The 17,308-nt window shown below is 45.3% G+C and overlaps 1 protein-coding gene across 1 annotated transcript in view; it reads left to right on the forward strand.

Moving 5' to 3' along the window:
• The first annotated feature begins 3,664 nt into the window (after positions 1-3,664).
• LOC121002531 (collagen alpha-1(XXI) chain-like) overlaps positions 3,665-17,308 on the forward strand; it is a 124,024-nt gene continuing 110,380 nt past the window's right edge. Inside the window, exons 1-3 of the mRNA XM_040433976.1 lie at positions 3,665-4,192; positions 4,536-4,671; positions 5,822-5,878. Coding sequence (XP_040289910.1) covers positions 3,665-4,192; positions 4,536-4,671; positions 5,822-5,878 — 721 coding nt within the window. The remainder of the gene's footprint in view (positions 4,193-4,535; positions 4,672-5,821; positions 5,879-17,308) is intronic.

The following is a 17,308-nucleotide window of genomic DNA, read 5'->3' on the forward strand; positions in this document are numbered from 1 at the left end:
ATATATATGTTATACGTATGTATAGGTACCTGTTTTCCTGCTTATTTTCTCCATCAGTCCTCTATTATGCATTCATTCAATTCCCACTAGTCTGCCAGCTACAGCCTGCTGCAAACTCTGCTAGGTTTTTGGGTTTTGAAATCACAAGTAAACTTTCTTGCTGTCTCTTCTCATGTAAAACAAATGTTTTATCTACAAATGCTAATTTGCTAATAAGTCTCTGCTCACACTTCCAAAGGACTTGACACCTTTTCTGACGTGTCTGTTCTAGAAAATGATTGTATTCCACATGAAATGACATTTTTGGAGCATCTATTCTGATATTTAACTCTATGTTGTGTCATTCCTCTGTTATTCCTGCTAGAGGTTTATCAATCAAGGCACAACTGGATGCCACCAGTTGCGGTCTGTCAGTGCAGTCGGTGCTGACAGTGTCAGGCTGTGCAGGGACACATGCCAACTGGTAACAGTTATAAGTTATAAGAATGGATGCTCCAGGATTATATTTGCATAGAGAATGCAAGTAGTTACTAAAACAGACATGTCAGGAGAGGTGGGGCGATACCAAAGATAGTGTTATATTTCTTGTCTATTAATGGTTAAAAAACGAGGACAGGCTCTTGTGACATCCACATCTTTTCATCCCAGGTATGAATGGAGGCTAAAACAATGAGTCTTTTAGGCTAGATATACACATAGGGCCAGATTTATCATTAGCTCAGGTCAGAATAATGGAGTGAAAAAGTCCCAAAAAAGTCCCAAACGCTAAAACTGCGCACAAATTTGCGACTTTTTTCTGCTCTGCACTATGCTCGCCAGTTTTCTGAAAGTGGGCGTGTTTTCTTATGTAAATGAATCTCTAGACAGATTTACTATTGGGACTATTTAAAAAAGTCGCAAAAAAGTCGCAAAAAAGTCCCAATTTCACTCCAGTGAGGACCATGCTTATCTTATGAGACTTTTTAATAGAACATGCGACTTTTTCATAAAAACGTGCGACTTTTTCGTAAAGATGTGCGACTTTTGTAAAGCTGCTTACTGACGGATAAACTGCTACCGTCAAACCACATTTATTACAGTCTTAAAGGGCCGATCATAAATCTGACTTGGCTAAAACTGACTTTAGCCATATGTGAAAGTGGAGTGAGCTGTCAGAGGAATGATAAATCTGGCCCATAGTATTTAGCCAAGTTGTCTAGTTGGAGTTATTATTGCCCATTTTTGGCACTTTGGCAGTTTTATGGTTACTTACATGCAGAAGACATACCTCAACTGGTAGAAGGCAGGCGAATATGGTTTTTCTCCACATATTTTTGTGTATGGAGTATTTTGCCATTATTGGTGCCAATGTGGGAGATTGGTGAAATAACTGTTAGAGAACCAAGAGAGAAGAGCTCTATGATGGTCCCCTTACTCTTGACAAATTAGCTATTGGATTGCAATGAGCCCACATACTGGTTCTGCACAGGTCTTTCTGGCATAAAATCAAAAGGTTAAAAAAAGTTAAAAATTACAAAATATAATCTTTAATACATATCAATATCAGCAGAAATCTTTTCAAACTAGGTGTTTATAGCAAAATCAGACATTTTGATGATGGTCTTCAGACCACTGATGGACAGGCTCTAGCTTGTGTACTGATAGAGGTGGCCTGAAACAGTGAGCTGTGGTGACCTCTAACCCTCCACCATAAATCAGTCAATAACCTAGAGTAGAGGACTTTAATGCCCACACCAATAAAACTGCAAGAAGCTGTAAGGTTTTCTGGGAACCTCTGGGAATGCAAATTGAATTGATGGTCTTCGTTACCACCCCAGGCTATCCTAGAATTCATCCAGCAATATAACCATGAATCATACTCTAATTCTTTCAAAAGTACTTGCTGAGAAAGTGAAAATATTCTTTAGATAAATTGATATTGGCCATGTCTATTTCTCAATTAAAATCCCTGTTTAAATAGGTTTATTCAGGGACGGCATCTAGATTTGTGGAACAACAGGTGTAATTATGGACAATTTATAAAGAGAATTTGATAATGCCCATTTTCAGTAAATAGCATTTTGTTGACTGGACAGGGTACACCTAGTTTCATTGGGTGGCTTTGAAAATGATCAGCGTCTATCATCATCTTGATTCCGTCTAGAACGATGGGTTCAAGACACCTCTGCGCTGAAGTAACATAGTAACATAGTTTGTAAACGTGAAAAAAAGACATACCTCATCCAGTTCAACCTATTACCAGTTTATCCAGAGGAAGGCAGAAAACCCCTATAGAGCAAAAGCCATTTCCTTTCCTTCAGAATGATTCCCTGGATCAACGACTCTTCTCCAGAAATCTAGTAACTATAACCTGTAATATTATTACACTCCAGAAATACATCCAGGCTCCTCTTGAACTCCTTTAGTGAACTCACCATCACCACCTCCACAGGCAAAGAGATCCATAGTCTCACTGCTTTTAGCGTAAAAATCCTCTTCTATGTTGATGGAGAAACCTTTTTTCCTCTAGACGTAGAGGATGTCCCTTTGTCACAGTCACAGTCCTGGTAATAAATAGATCATGGAGGAAATCTCAGTATTGACCTTTGATATATTAATACATAGTTATTAGGCCTTCTCTCTGCCAACTTTTTTCTAAACTAAATAACCCTAATTTTGACCACCCATTCCATAAATAATTTAGCCCACCTTCGAACTCTCTCTAGCTCTGCTATGTGTCACGGGGAGCCGGCGGCGCGTTCTTCCTTCGCAGCGCGGCTGGCATCCCGCACATATAGCGGAGCGAGGACGTGGTTGGCGTTCCCCGTCCTCTAGACAACGAGCAGCAGGGGAGCTGAGCGCCGATAATAATGAATCGGCGCTCAGTTGTATTATGCGCAATACGAGTCACGTGACGCTGGCCATGTCACGTGACTCACCTGTAGGGGTTATTTAAACAGGCAGCCTGCTGGCCACAGGTTGCCTGTGATTGGTCTTGCTACCCACACCAGCATATTGTTATATTGTGTACTCTGTGTGTTTTGACCTTACCTCTGTTTTTGACCTCCTTGGATTTGACGTGAGGTCTTGGCTTCTGACTTTGGATTGTATTGACCTTGTTGTGTTGTTTTTCCCTGTGTACCTGTGTGACCTCCCGGCTTTGACTTTTGCTTCCCTGACTCTGTTCACGGTTTTTCCTCTTATCATCTTTAGGCCCCTGCACGTATATAAGCTAGTTGTACGTCGTCAGTTAGGACGGGTCGTGCAAGTAGGTAGGGATAGAGGTGCGGGTGGATTTCAGGGCTGCACTCTTCCCTCCCGTTCGTGACAGAATCACAGGCCTTACCTAACACTATGGACCCTATAAAAATTCTTACTGATCAAGTCCATAATATTGCCCAAATGGTACAGGATTTGGCAGAGAGATTACATCAGCAGGAATTGGTTCAGACCCCACCTATGGCGGTCTCCTCCCTTCAGAATCTTAAATCCCATGTTAAGCTGCCTGATCGTTTTTCCGGGGATTGCAAGTATTTCCTAACGTTTAAGGAAAGTTGTATTTTTATTTACACCCTCATTCTTTGGGTTCCAAACAGCAAAGAGTAGGAATTATTATCTCTTAGTTGCAGGGGGACCCACAAAAATGGGCCTATTCGCTCCCCACGGCCTCCTCTGTCTAGCTTCCATGGAAGCATTTTTTCAGGCCTTAGGGGTACTATATGATGAACCCAATAAATCGACTCTAGCAGAATCTCAGTTGAAGTCTTTCACTCAGGGGGACAGACCGGTGGAGGAATACTGCACTCAGTTCCGGAAGTGGTGTGTTCCCTCTGGCTGGAATGAGCCAGCGCTTAAGTGGCAGTTTAGATCAGGGCTCTCTGAAAACCTTAAGGATATGTTGGTCAGTTATCCCTGCTCTGACACCTTAGAGCAGACTATGACTCTGGCTGTTAGACTGGACCGACGTATTAGGGAAAGGCAACGAGAACATCTGACCTTTACACAGGTGGTGGTCAAGCCAGACGCCTTACTCATGGGAGTCAAGGTAGAGAATTATCCCAAAGAACCCATGCAGCTCGGAATGACCAGAAGGGATCAGAGACGTCTAAGGGGTGCCTGCTTTTATTGCAGAGAATCTGACCACTGGGTACGACAATGCCCTAAGACTCCTCTCTCCCGGAGATCCTCACGGCCAGACATCTTGAAGGATAAGGTACTCCCAGAAGGGGTTAAAGAGAAAGTATTAGTACCGGTGGTTATTTCTTTGGGTTCTTGTAAGGGTTCTGGGAAGGGGTTTATTGACTCGGGGTCCGCTTCTAATTTTATTGACCATAATTTTGCACTTTCCATTGCGGTACCCATGTTGTCTCTTCCTAACCCTATCCATATTATTGCCATTAACTCTTTGTTCTTTTTTTAAACTAAAAAATTTACCCGTGGAGGTAGTTTTGGGCATGCCTTGGCTCCATATTCATAACCCAGTTATTAACTGGTCCACGGGTGAATTAGAGAAATAGGGACTAAAATGTAATTCATACTGACTACCTGTTATTCAGGCTGGAATCACTACTGAGTCGAAAACTGTTCCCCCATACATCAGTGACTTTGCTGATGTTTTTCCATGTCCGACGCTGAGTTTCTTCCCCCTCATAGACCATATAATTGTGCCAAAGATCTTATTCCGGAATCCAAGTACCCTAAGGGTTGTATTTATAATTTATCCAGTCCTGAACGGAAGTCTATGAGGGATTATTTAAAGGAGAGTTTGCAAAAAGGTCACTATATATTGCATACTGTGGGGTGCTGTATACTATTGGGTGCTATACTGCATACTGTGAGGTGCTGTATACTATAGGGTGCTATACTGTATACTGTGAGGTGCTGTATACTATACGGTGCTATACTGCATACTGTGGGTGCTGTATACTATAGGATGCTATACTGCATACTGTGGGGTGCTGTATACTATAGGGTGCTATACTGCATACTGTGGGGTGCCGTATACTATAGGGTGCTATACTGCATACTGTGGGGTGCTGTATACTATAGGGTGCTATACTGCATACTGTGGGGTGCTGGGGTGCACTGTAACGCTAGGGTGAGCCTAGCCCCGGTCTCCTTCCTGCAGAGCAGTGCCCACTTCCAGCCTGAGCCCAGCTGCCCAAAGCACTGATCCTGAGCCTGCTGTAGTCTTCAGAACTGGAAGTATTTACAGTCATTCACTGTACTCTACGAGGTGTGTGGATTTTTATTTTTTTGCGTGGTGGTGGATGGCGTGATTGCATGCTAGGGTGTAGGAAGGCAGGATCCAGGGGGCCCAAGTAAATTCTTGCCCAGGGTCCAATCAATATTAAATACGGCCCTGGTTAGAGGCATCTATGCATCTTACTCCAGCGCAGGGGGATAAAGACTGGCATATGGGAACGCAAGTCTTGATAATTGCCCCCCTATGTGCTTGTAATTCCAAGAGTTTTTTAGTTATACACTTACAAAACAAATTTTATAATGCTATAGGTTCAACACCGCCATTAGTTGAGGTGGGGTAAGACATGGTTTAACCAGTCTGTCCCAGGTTACCCATGTCTTCAACTCAAGAGAGAGTTAACAATAGATAGACAGCAGAAGATTGACAAGGATAATTCCTCCCCTGTAAGGCTGAACCTACATCAGATGGTGCTGTTCAGTTACTAATCCAACCATAAAACTTCAAAAAGTCAGAAAAATACCCTCCGCCGTTTATTCAAATTTGCATTGTTTTCCTACAGATCACTTCAAGCAACAATCCAGTCTACAATGAAATCTACTTGGGCACTTAATGTTCTTACAATCATAATACTCACAGAGTGTATATGTGGACAAGATATAGCTGATGATGATGAAGATGAAAATACTCAAGCAGGTATGCACCTTCTACCTCTAGTGTTAAAATATATGTTTTAGTAATGTGATATCTGGGTTATGCCTAGTGCCAGGTCTGAGGGGATGGTGCACTGGGATTCACTGTTTGGTGCTGCTTGAAACTCGACCTCCCCTCTTAGGCCCTGCACTAAGCATAACACACTCTACCACTTTCTGGAGTAATCAATAGATACAGTTGCAAGAAAAAGTATGTGAACCCTTTGGAATGATATGGATTTGTGCACAAATTGGTCGTAAAATGTGATCTGCTCTTTATCTAAGTCACAACAATAGACAATCACAGGCTGCTGAAACTATAAACACACAAATAATTAAATGTTACCATGTTTTTATTCAACACATCATGTAAACATTCACAGTGCAGGTGGAAAAAGTATGTGAACACCTAGACTAATTACATCTCCAAGGACTAATTGGAGCGAGGTGTCAGCCAACTGGAGTCCAATCAATGAGATGAGATTGGAGGTGTTGGTTACAGCTGCCCTGCCCTAAAAAAAACACACACCAGTTCTGGGTTTGCTTTTCACAAGAAGCATTGCCTGATGTGAATGATGCCTCGCACAAAAGAGCTCTCAGAAGACCTACAATTAAGAATTGTTGACTTGTATAAAGCTGGAATGGGTTATAAAAGTATCTCCAAAAGCCTTGCTGTTCATCAGTCCATGGTAAGACAAATTGTCTATAAATGGAGAAAGTTCAGCACTGCTGCTACTCTCCTTAGGAGTGGCCATCCTGTAAAGATGACTGCAAGAGCACAGCGCAGACTGCTCAATGAGGTGAAGATGAATCCTAGAGTGTCAGCTAAAGACTTACAAAAGTCTCTGGCATATGCTAACATCCCTGTTAGCGAATTTACGATACGTAAAACACTCAACAAGAATGGATTTCATGGGAGGATACCACAGAGGAAGCCACTGCTGTCCAAAAAAAACATTGCTGCACGTTTACAGTTTGCACAAGATCACCTGGATGTTCCACAGCAGTACTGGCAAAATATTCTGTGGACAGATGAAACCAAAGTTGAGTTGTTTGGAAGAAACACACAACACTATGTGTGGAGAAAAAGAGGCACAGAACACCAACATCAAAACCTCAGCCCAACTGTGAAGTATGGTGGTGGGGGCATCATGGTTTGGGGCTGCTTTGCTGCGTCAAGGCCTGGACGGATTGCTATCATCGAAGGAAAAATAAATTCCCAAGTTTATCAAGACATTTTGCAGGAGAACTTAAGGCCATCTGTCCACCAGCTGAAGCTCAACAGAAGATGGGTGTTGCAACAGAAGAACGACCCAAAGCATAGAAGTAAATCAACAACAGAATGGCTTAAACAGAAGAAAATACGCCTTCTGGAGTGGCCCAGTCAGTGTCCTGACCTCAACCCGATTGAGATGCTGTGGCATGACCTCAAGAAAGCGATTCACACCAGACATCCCAAGAATATTGCTGAACTGAAACTGTTCTGTAAAGAGGAATGGTCAAGAATTACTCCTGACCGTTGTGTACGTCTGATCTGCAACTACAGGAAACGTTTGGTTGAAGTTATTACTGCCAAAAGAAGGTTCAACCAGTTATTAAATCCAAGGGTTCACTTACTTTTTCCACCTGCACTGTGAATGTTTACATGGTGTGTTCAATAAAAACATGGTAACATTTAAGGCTACTTTCACACTTGCGTTCAGAGCGGGTCCGTCTGATGTCTGCACAGACGGATCCGTTCCTATAATGCAGACGTTTGGATCCGTTCAGAACGGATCCGTCTGCATTATAGTTTAAAAAAAATTCTAAGTGTGAAAGTAGTTCAGACGGATCCGTCCAGACTTTACATTGAAAGTCAATGGGGGACGGATCCATTTGAAAATTGAGCCATACTGTGTCAACTTCAAACGGATCCGTCCCCATTGACTTACATTGTAAGTCTGGACGGATCCGTTTGCCTCCGCACGGCCAGGCGGACACCCGAATGCTGCAAGCAGCGTTCGGGTGTCCGCTGGCTGAGCGGAGCGGAGGCTGAACGCTGCCAGACTGATGCATTCTGAGCAGATCCGCATCCACTCAGAATGCATTGGGGCAGTACGGATGCGTTCGGGGCCGCTTGTGAGACCCTTCAAACGGAGCTCACAAGCGGAGCCCCGAACGCAAGTGTGAAAGTAGCCTAATTCTTTGTGTGTTATTAGTAGAGTTGAGCGAACACCTGGATGTTCGGGTTCGAGAAGTTCGGCCGAACTTCCCGGAAATGTTCGGGTTCGGAATCCGAACCCGACCCGAACTTCATCCCGAACCCGAACCCCATTGAAGTCAATGGGGACCCGAACTTTTCGGCACTAAAAAGGCTGTAAACAGCCCAGGAAAGGGCTAGAGGGCTGCAAAAGGCAGCAGAATGTAGTTAAATCCCCTGCAAACAAATGTGGATAGGGAAATAAATATAAAAATAAAATAAATAAAAATTAACCAATATCAATTGGAGAGAGGTCCCATAGCAGAGAATCAGGCTTCATGTCAGCCAAGAATCAGTCTTCATGTCATAGCAGAGAATCAGGCTTCACGTCACCCAAAACTGGAACAGTCCATTGTCAGATATTTAGGCCCCGGCACCCAGGCAGAGGAGAGAGGTCCCATAACATAGAATCTGGCTTCATGTCAGCAGAGAATCAGTCTTCATGTCATAGCAGAGAATCGGGCTTCATGTCATAGCAGAGAATCAGGCTTCATGTCACCCACCACTGGAACAGGCCACTGTCAGATATTTTTAGGCCCCGGCACCCAGACAGAGGAGAGAGGTCCCATAACAGAGATTCAGGCTTCATGTCAGCAGAGAATCAGTCTTCATGTCATAGCAGAGAATCAGGCTTCATGTCACCCACCACTGGAACAGGCCACTGTCAGATATTTTTAGGCCCCGGCACCCAGATAGAGGAGAGGTTCATTCAACTTTGGGTTGCTCCGCAATATAATGGTAAAATGAAAATAAAAATAGGATTGAAAGAGGAAGTGCCCTGGAGTAGAATAATATATGGTTAAGGGGAGGTAGTTAATGTCTAATCTGCACAAGGGATGGACAGGTCCTGTGGGATCCATGCCTGGTTCATTTTTATGAACGTCAGCTTGTCCACATTGGCTGTAGACAGGCGGCTGCGTTTGTCTGTAATGACGCCCCTTGCCGTGCTGAATACACGTTTAGACAAAACGCTGGCCGCCGGGCAGGCCAGCACCTCCAAGGCATAAAAGGCTAGCTCTGGCCACGTGGACAATTTGGAGACCCAGAAGTTGAATGGGGCCGAACCATCAGTCAGTACGTGGAGGGGTGTGCACAGGTACTGTTCCACCATGTTATTGAAATGTTGCCTCCTGCTAACACGTTCCGTATCAGGTGGTGGTGCAGTTAGCTGTGGCGTGGTGACAAAACTTTTCCACATCTCTGCCATGCTAACCCTGCCCTCAGAGGAGCTGGCCGTGACACAGCTGCGTTGGCGACCTCTTGCTCCTCCTCTGCCTTTGCCTTGGGCTTCCACTTGTTCCCCTGTGACATTTGGGAATGCTCTCAGTAGCGCGTCTACCAACGTGCGCTTGTACTCGCGCATCTTCCTATCACGCTCCAGTGCAGGAAGTAAGGTGGGCACATTGTCTTTGTACCGTGGATCCAGCAGGGTGGCAACCCAGTAGTCCGCACACGTTAAAATGTGGGCAACTCTGCTGTCGTTGCGCAGGCACTGCAGCATGTAGTCGCTCATGTGTGCCAGGCTGCCCAGAGGTAAGGACAAGCTGTCCTCTGTGGGAGGCGTATCGTCATCGTCCTGCGTTTCCCCCCAACCACGCACCAGTGATGGGCCCGAGCTGCGTTGGGTTCCACCCCGCTGTGAACATGCTTCATCCTCCTCCTCCTCCACCTCCTCCTCATCCTCGTCCTCCTCGTCCTCCAGTAGTGGGCCCTGTCTGGCCACATTTGTACCTGGCCTCTGCTGTTGCAAAAAACCTCCCTCTGAGTCACTTCGAAGAGACTGGCCTGAAAGTGCTAAAAATGACCCCTCTTCCTCCTCCTCCTCCTGGGCCACCTCCTCTTCCATCATCGCCCTAAGTGTTTTCTCAAGGAGACATAGAAGTGGTATTGTAACGCTGATAACGGCGTTATCGCCACTGGCCATGTTGGTGGAGTACTCGAAACAGCGCAACAGGGCACACAGGTCTCGCATGGAGGCCCAGTCATTGGTGGTGAAGTGGTGCTGTTCCGCAGTGCGACTGACCCGTGCGTGCTGCAGCTGAAACTCCACTATGGCCTGCTGCTGCTCGCACAGTCTGTCCAGCATGTGCAAGGGGGAGTTCTACCTGGTGGGCACGTCGCATATGAGGCGGTGAGTGGGAAGGCCGAAGTTACGCTGTAGCGCAGACAGGCGAGCAGCGGCAGGATGTGAACGCCGGAAACGCGAACAGACGGCCCGCACTTTATGCAGCAGCTCTGACATGTCGGGGTAGTTGCGAATGAACTTCTGCACCACCAAATTCAGCACATGCGCCAGGCAAGGGATGTGCGTCAAATCGGCTAGTCCCAGAGCTTCAACGAGATTTCGCCCATTATTGCACACCACCAGGCCGGGCTTGAGGCTCACCGGCAGCAACCACTCGTCGGTCTGTTGTTCTATACCCCGCCACAACTCCTGTGTGGTGTGGGGCCTGTCCCCCAAACATATGAGTTTCAGAATGGCCTGCTGACGTTTACCCCGGGTTGTGCTGAAGTTGGTGGTGAAGGTGTGTGGCTGACTGGATGAGCAGGTGGAAGAAGAGGAGGAGGAAGCTGAGTAGGAGGAGGAGGAGACAGGAGGCAAAGAATGTTGCCCTGCGATCCTTGGCGGCGGAAGGACGTGCGCCAAACAGCTCTCCGCCTGGGGCCCAGCCGCCACTACATTTACCCAGTGTGCAGTTAGGGAGATATAGCGTCCCTGGCCGTGCTTACTGGTCCACGTATCTGTGGTTAGGTGGACCTTGCCACAGATGGCGTTGCGCAGTGCACACTTGATTTTATCGGATACTTGGTTGTGCAGGGAAGGCACGGCTCTCTTGGAGAAGTAGTGCCGGCTGGGAACAACATACTGTGGGACAGCAAGCGACATGAGCTGTTTGAAGCTGTCTGTTTCCACCAGCCTAAATGACAGCATTTCATAGGCCAGTAGTTTAGAAATGCTGCCATTCAGGGCCAGGGATCAAGGGTGGCTAGGTGGGAATTTACGCTTTCTCTCAAATGTTTGTGAGATGGAGAGCTGAACGCTGCCGTGTGACATGGTTGAGATGCTTGGTGACGCAGTTGGTGGTGTTGGTGGTACATCCCATGTTTGCTGGGCGGCAGGTGCCAACGTTCCTCCAGAGGCGGAGGAAGAGGCCGAGGCGGCAGCAGCAGAAGAGTCCGAGGCGGCAGCAGCAGAAGAGGTAGCAAAGGGAGCCTGAGTGACTTCCTTGTTTTTAAGGTGTTTACTCCACTGCAGTTCATGCTTTGCATGCAGGTGCCTGGTCATGCAGGTTGTGCTAAGGTTCAGAACTTTAATGCCTCGCTTCAGGCTCTGATGGCACAGCATGCAAACCACTCGGGTCTTGTCGTCAGCACATTGTTTGAAGAAGTGCCATGCCAGGGAACTCCTTGAAGCTGCCTTTGGGGTGCTCGGTCCCAGATGGCGGCGGTCAGTAGCAGGGGGAGTCTCTTGGCGGCAGGTGTTCTGCTTTTGCCCACTGCTCCCTCTTTTGCTACGCTGTTGGCTCGGTCTCACCACTGCCTCTTCCTCCGAACTGTGAAAGTCATTTGCACGACCTTCATTCCATGTGGGGTCTAGGACCTCATCGTCCCCTGCATCGTCTTCCACCCAGTCTTGATCCCTGACCTCCTGTTCAGTCTGCACACTGCAGAAAGACGCAGCAGTTGGAACCTGTGTTTCGTCATCATCAGAGATGTGCTGAGGTGGTATTCCCATGTCCTCATCATCAGGAAACATAAGTGGTTGTGCGTTAGTGCATTCTATGTCTTCCACCGCTGGGGAAGGTCTAGGTGGATGCCCTTGGGAAACCCTGCCAGCAGAGTCTTCAAACAGCATAAGAGACTGCTGCATAACTTGAGGCTCAGACAGTTTCCCTGATATGCATGGGGGTGATGTGACAGACTGATGGGCTTGGTTTTCAGGCGCCATCTGTGCGCTTTCTGCAGAAGACTGGGTGGGAGATAATGTGAACGTGCTGGATCCACTGTCGGCCACCCAATTGACTAATGCCTGTACCTGCTCAGGCCTTACCATCCTTAGAACGGCATTGGGCCCCACCAAATATGGCTGTAAATTCTGGCGGCTACTGGGACCTGAGGTAGTTGGTTCACTAGGACGTGTGGCTGTGGCAGAACGGCCACGTCCTCTCCCAGCACCAGAGGGTCCACTAACACCACCACGACCATGTCCGCGTCCCTTACTAGATGTTTTCCTCATTGTTACCGTTCACCACAATAAGAAAAAAATTATTTGGCCCAATGTATTGAATTCAAATTCAGGCCTTTTTTTACAGACACCTAACACTATCTGGCTATCTATTTAGGTACCGTATTACACTAATACAGGCACACCAGTAATGACAGATTTAGCTGAATATAAATTTGAGGCCTATTATTTAGGCGCTGGGTGACAGGTATACGTTTACGGACAGAATTAGACTTGGATCTGCACAGTAGCGTGTGTGTGAAGTTATTGAGAATTACCCTATCAGCACCTTGAATCTAATATACCATTTTAGGGATAGATTTAAAGTAGGCCTGATACAGCAGAAACCACTAATTTAGAGAATTGCAAAATTGGGAATTGTATTTCAACCCAGAACAAAAACTGTGCTTTGACGGACACTAAATAACTTGACCAGCTAAAGCAATAATGACAGATTTGGATGAATATAAATTTGAGGCCTATTTTTTAGGCGCTGGGTGACAGGTATATGTTTACACACAGAATTAGACTTGGAATTGCACAGTAGCGTGTGTGTGTGAAGTTATTGAGAATAACCCTATCTGCACCTTGAATCTTATATACCCTTTTAGGGACAGATTTAAAGTAGGCCTGATACAGCAGAAACCACTAATTTAGAGAATTGCAAAATTGGGAATTGTATTTCAACCCAGAACAAAAACTGTGCTTTGACGGACACTAAATAACTTGACCAGCTAAAGCAATAATGACAGATTTGGATGAATATAAATTTGAGGCCTATTTTTTAGGCGCTGAGTGACAGGTATACGTTTACACACAGAATTAGACTTGGAATTGAACAGTAGCGTGTGTGTGAAGTTATTGAGAATAACCCTATCTGCACCTTGAATCTTATATACCCTTTTTGGGATAGATTTCAAGTAGGCCTGATACAGCAGAAACCACTAATTTAGAGAATTGCAAAATTGGGAATTGTATTTCAACCCAGAACAAAAACTGTGCTTTGACGGACACTAAATAACTTGACCAGCTAAAGCAATAATGACAGATTTGGATGAAAATAAATTTGAGGCCTATTTTTTAGGCGCTGGGTGACAGGTATACGTTTACACACAGAATTAGACTTGGAATTGCACAGTAGCGTGTGTGTGAAGTTATTAAGAATAACCCTATCTGCACCTTGAATCTTATATACCCTTTTAGGGATAGATTTAAAGTAGGCCTGATACAGCAGAAACCACTAATTTAGAGAATTGCAAAATTGGGAATTGTATTTCAATCCAGAACAAAAACTGTGCTTTGACGGACACTAAATAACTTGACCAGCTAAAGCAATAATGACAGATTTGGATGAAAATAAATTTGAGGCCTATTTTTTAGGCGCTGGGTGACAGGTATACGTTTACACACAGAATTAGACTTGGAATTGCACAGTAGCGTGTGTGTGAAGTTATTGAGAATAACTTGGTGACAGGCTCAGCTTGATCCTGATGTAGGATATAGCCAAAAAATAACCACACTATTGATGGTTAAATGCACTTGGTGATAGGCTCAGCTTGCCCCTGATGTAGTATATGGCCAAAAAATAACCACACTATTGATGGTTAAATGCACTTGATGACAGCTTGACCCTGATGTAGAATATAGCCAAAAAATAACCACACTATTGATGGTTAAATGCACTTAGTGACAGGCTCAGCTTGCCCCTGATGTAGTATATGGCCAAAAAATAACCACACTATTGATGGTTAAATGCACTTTGTGACAGGCTCAGCTTGACCCTGATGTAGGATATAGCCAAAAAATAACCACACTATTGATGGTTAAATGTACTTGGTGGCAGCTTGTGCTGGCGCACCACAAGACACAAAATGGCCGCCGATCAACCCAGAAAAAAGTGAATGAAAAACGCTCTGGGCAGCCTAAAAACAGTGAGCAATTGAATAGCAGCAGTTCAATGATCCACAGCTGTAGATCGATCACTGAATGAAGTCTTTTGGAGGAGTTAATCACTGCCTAATCTCGCCCTAACGTCGCAGCTGCAACCTCTCCCTACACTAAGCACAGCAGAGTGACGTGCAGCGCTATGTGACCCAAGCTTATATAGAGGCTGGGTCACATGCTGCACTGGCCAATCACAGCCATGCCAATAGTAGGCCCCTTGGGGCAAGTAGTATGACGCTTGTTGATTGGCTGCTTTGCAGCCTTTCAAAAAGCGCCAAGAAAGCGCCGAACACCGAACCCGAACCCGGACTTTTACGAAAATGTTCGGGTACGCTCATCCCTAGTTATTAGTTTAGGCAGACTGTGATTGTCTATTGTTGTGACTTAGATGAAGATCAGATCACATTTTATGACCAATTTGTGCAGAAATCCATATCATTCAAAAGGGTTCACATACTTTTTCTTGCAACTGTACATAGAATGGCTGCCTGACATTTGGAGATGTATTTGAGTATTTTTGTAAATATTTTTGCTTAGGGTCTTATTTGTTTTCAGATTATTGCATGACTCCTATATCTGCTACTCATTCTAGTTTCTGTAGGAGATTTATTTTCTTGATTTGTTCACTTTAGGGCCTATTCAGAAAAGCGATGTTCATATCTGAGTGTATAACGGACCGCACAGGGACTGAACACTGACACATTATAGTTAATGGCCCAATCCACATGTCTCATTTTCCACATGGACCATCAGTCTGTGTAAAGAAAATCACTGCAAGCACTACTCACCCATTCAAGTTAATGGGTCGGCAAAAAAAACAGACAACACAAGTAGTAGAGCAGTATAGCAGCCCACAGTATACAGCACCCCAGAGTATATAACACCTCACAGTATACAGTAGAGCAGTATAGCACGTCACCGTATACAGCACCCCAAACTATACACGATACAGCACCCCACACTATACAGCCCCCCACACTATACAGTACAGCAGAATAGCACTCCACAATATACAGCACCCACAGTATACAGTATACAGCCCCCCACAGTATACAGTACAGCAGTATAGCACTCCACAATATACAGCACCCACAGTATACAGTATACAGCCCCCCACACTATACAGTACAGCAGTATAGCACTCCACAATATACAGCACCCACAGTATACAGTATACAGCCCCCCACACTATACAGTACAGCTGTATAGCACTTCACAATATACAGCACCCACAGTATACAGTATAAAGCCCCCCACACTATACAGTACAGCAGTATAGCACTCCACAATATACAGCACCCACAGTATACAGTATACAGCCCCCCACAGTATACATCACCCCACACTATACAGCCCCCCACACTATACAGTACAGCAGTATAGCACTCCACAATATACAGCACATACAGTATACAGCCCCCCATAGTATACAGCCCCCCACAGTATACAGTACAGCAGTATAGCACTCCACAATATACAGCACCCACAGTATACAGTATACAGCCCCCCACACTATACAGTACAGCAGTATAGCACTCCACAATATATAGCACCCACAGTATACAGTATACAGCCCCCAACAGTATACAGCCCCCCACAGTATACAGCCCCCCACACTATACAGCCCCCACACTATACAGGCCCCCACACTATACAGGCCCCCACAGTATACAACCCCCAACACTATACATGCCCCCACAGTATACAGCCCCCCACAGTATACAGGCCCCCACAGTATACAGCCCCCCACTATACAGTAGTTTACAGTATATTAGCATAACAGCCCCTGTCACCTTTTTCTGATGTAATCTTCACAAAAAAAGCTCCACAGTTAAGGCAAACTTCTACAGCAACACTCCTGGTAGGACCTTGATGACCTCATAGCCATGTGACCAGTAATATTGCTAGGTTACTGGTCACATGGTGATGATGTCATCTAAGGTCATAGAGAATCACAGCTCTCACAGTACGCTGCCTGGAGTGCCGGTAGGCAGGCATGGCAGCACCCCCTGTGTAGCTGACAGCCTGACACCCGGGGCAGTGGCTAGCAGGGATCAAGAGGCAGCTGCCTTGGGCCTCCAGGAGCAACTGGGCCCAGGGGGAGCTGCCCCTTTTGCCCCTTGTTAAAGACGGCCCTGCCTGTAAATCCACTGAGCCTTTTTATTTTCTCTTTTGTAACGTAAGTTGCATTCCAGTTGTACACTAAGGGCCCATTCAGACGGCCGTTGTGCTTTGCAAAACACGGATACTGGCCATGTGCGTTCCGCAAATTGCGGACCGCACATTGCCGCAACCATAATAGAAAATGCCTATTCTTGATTGCGGACAAGAATAGGACATGTTCTATCTTTTCTGCGGAGCCGCGGTATGGAATAACGGATGCGGACAGCAGACCTTCCGCAAAATTGCGGAACGGGTGTGGATCTGTTCATACGGCCGTGTGAATGAGCGCTAAGAATAGAGTGCAGTACAAGAACGCAGTACTAAAGATCTTACAACCCAGAAAATCAAACACCCATCAATTTTGCGCTCATTTTCTCCATTAAGGCACTGCAGACCGTACTAGATTGTGCTACAGACTCAACAAGAAAGATAAATACCTACCTTACTTTATAATATTCATGAAGCAGGAAGCACACTTTAAAAAAGCGCTCCCACAAACATTTTTATTTTCTGACCTGTTAGAAAGATACATGGTGTAGTGAAGGTGATTTTCTTACTGGAGACTGCACTTGTGAGTTATAACCTCACTTCTTATCCTCAGCTGTGTTTATGTGACCAGCACTTTGACTTTCCAAATTACACAGCATTTTACATGTGGACAGGAAGACATTTTCTCTATGAATTCCTATGGGAACCTCAATGTCAGTCCAATAGGAATGAATAGAGAAGTACAATATCTTACAAAAGTGAGTACACCGCTCAGATTCTTGTAAATATTTTATTATATCTTTTGATGGGACAACACTGAGGATATGACACTTTGATGCAATGTAAAGTAGTCTGTGTACAGTTTGTATATCCAT

Source organism: Bufo bufo, chromosome 5, assembly GCF_905171765.1.
Source record: "Bufo bufo chromosome 5, aBufBuf1.1, whole genome shotgun sequence".
In the NCBI taxonomy this organism is placed as follows: Eukaryota; Metazoa; Chordata; class Amphibia; order Anura; family Bufonidae; genus Bufo; species Bufo bufo.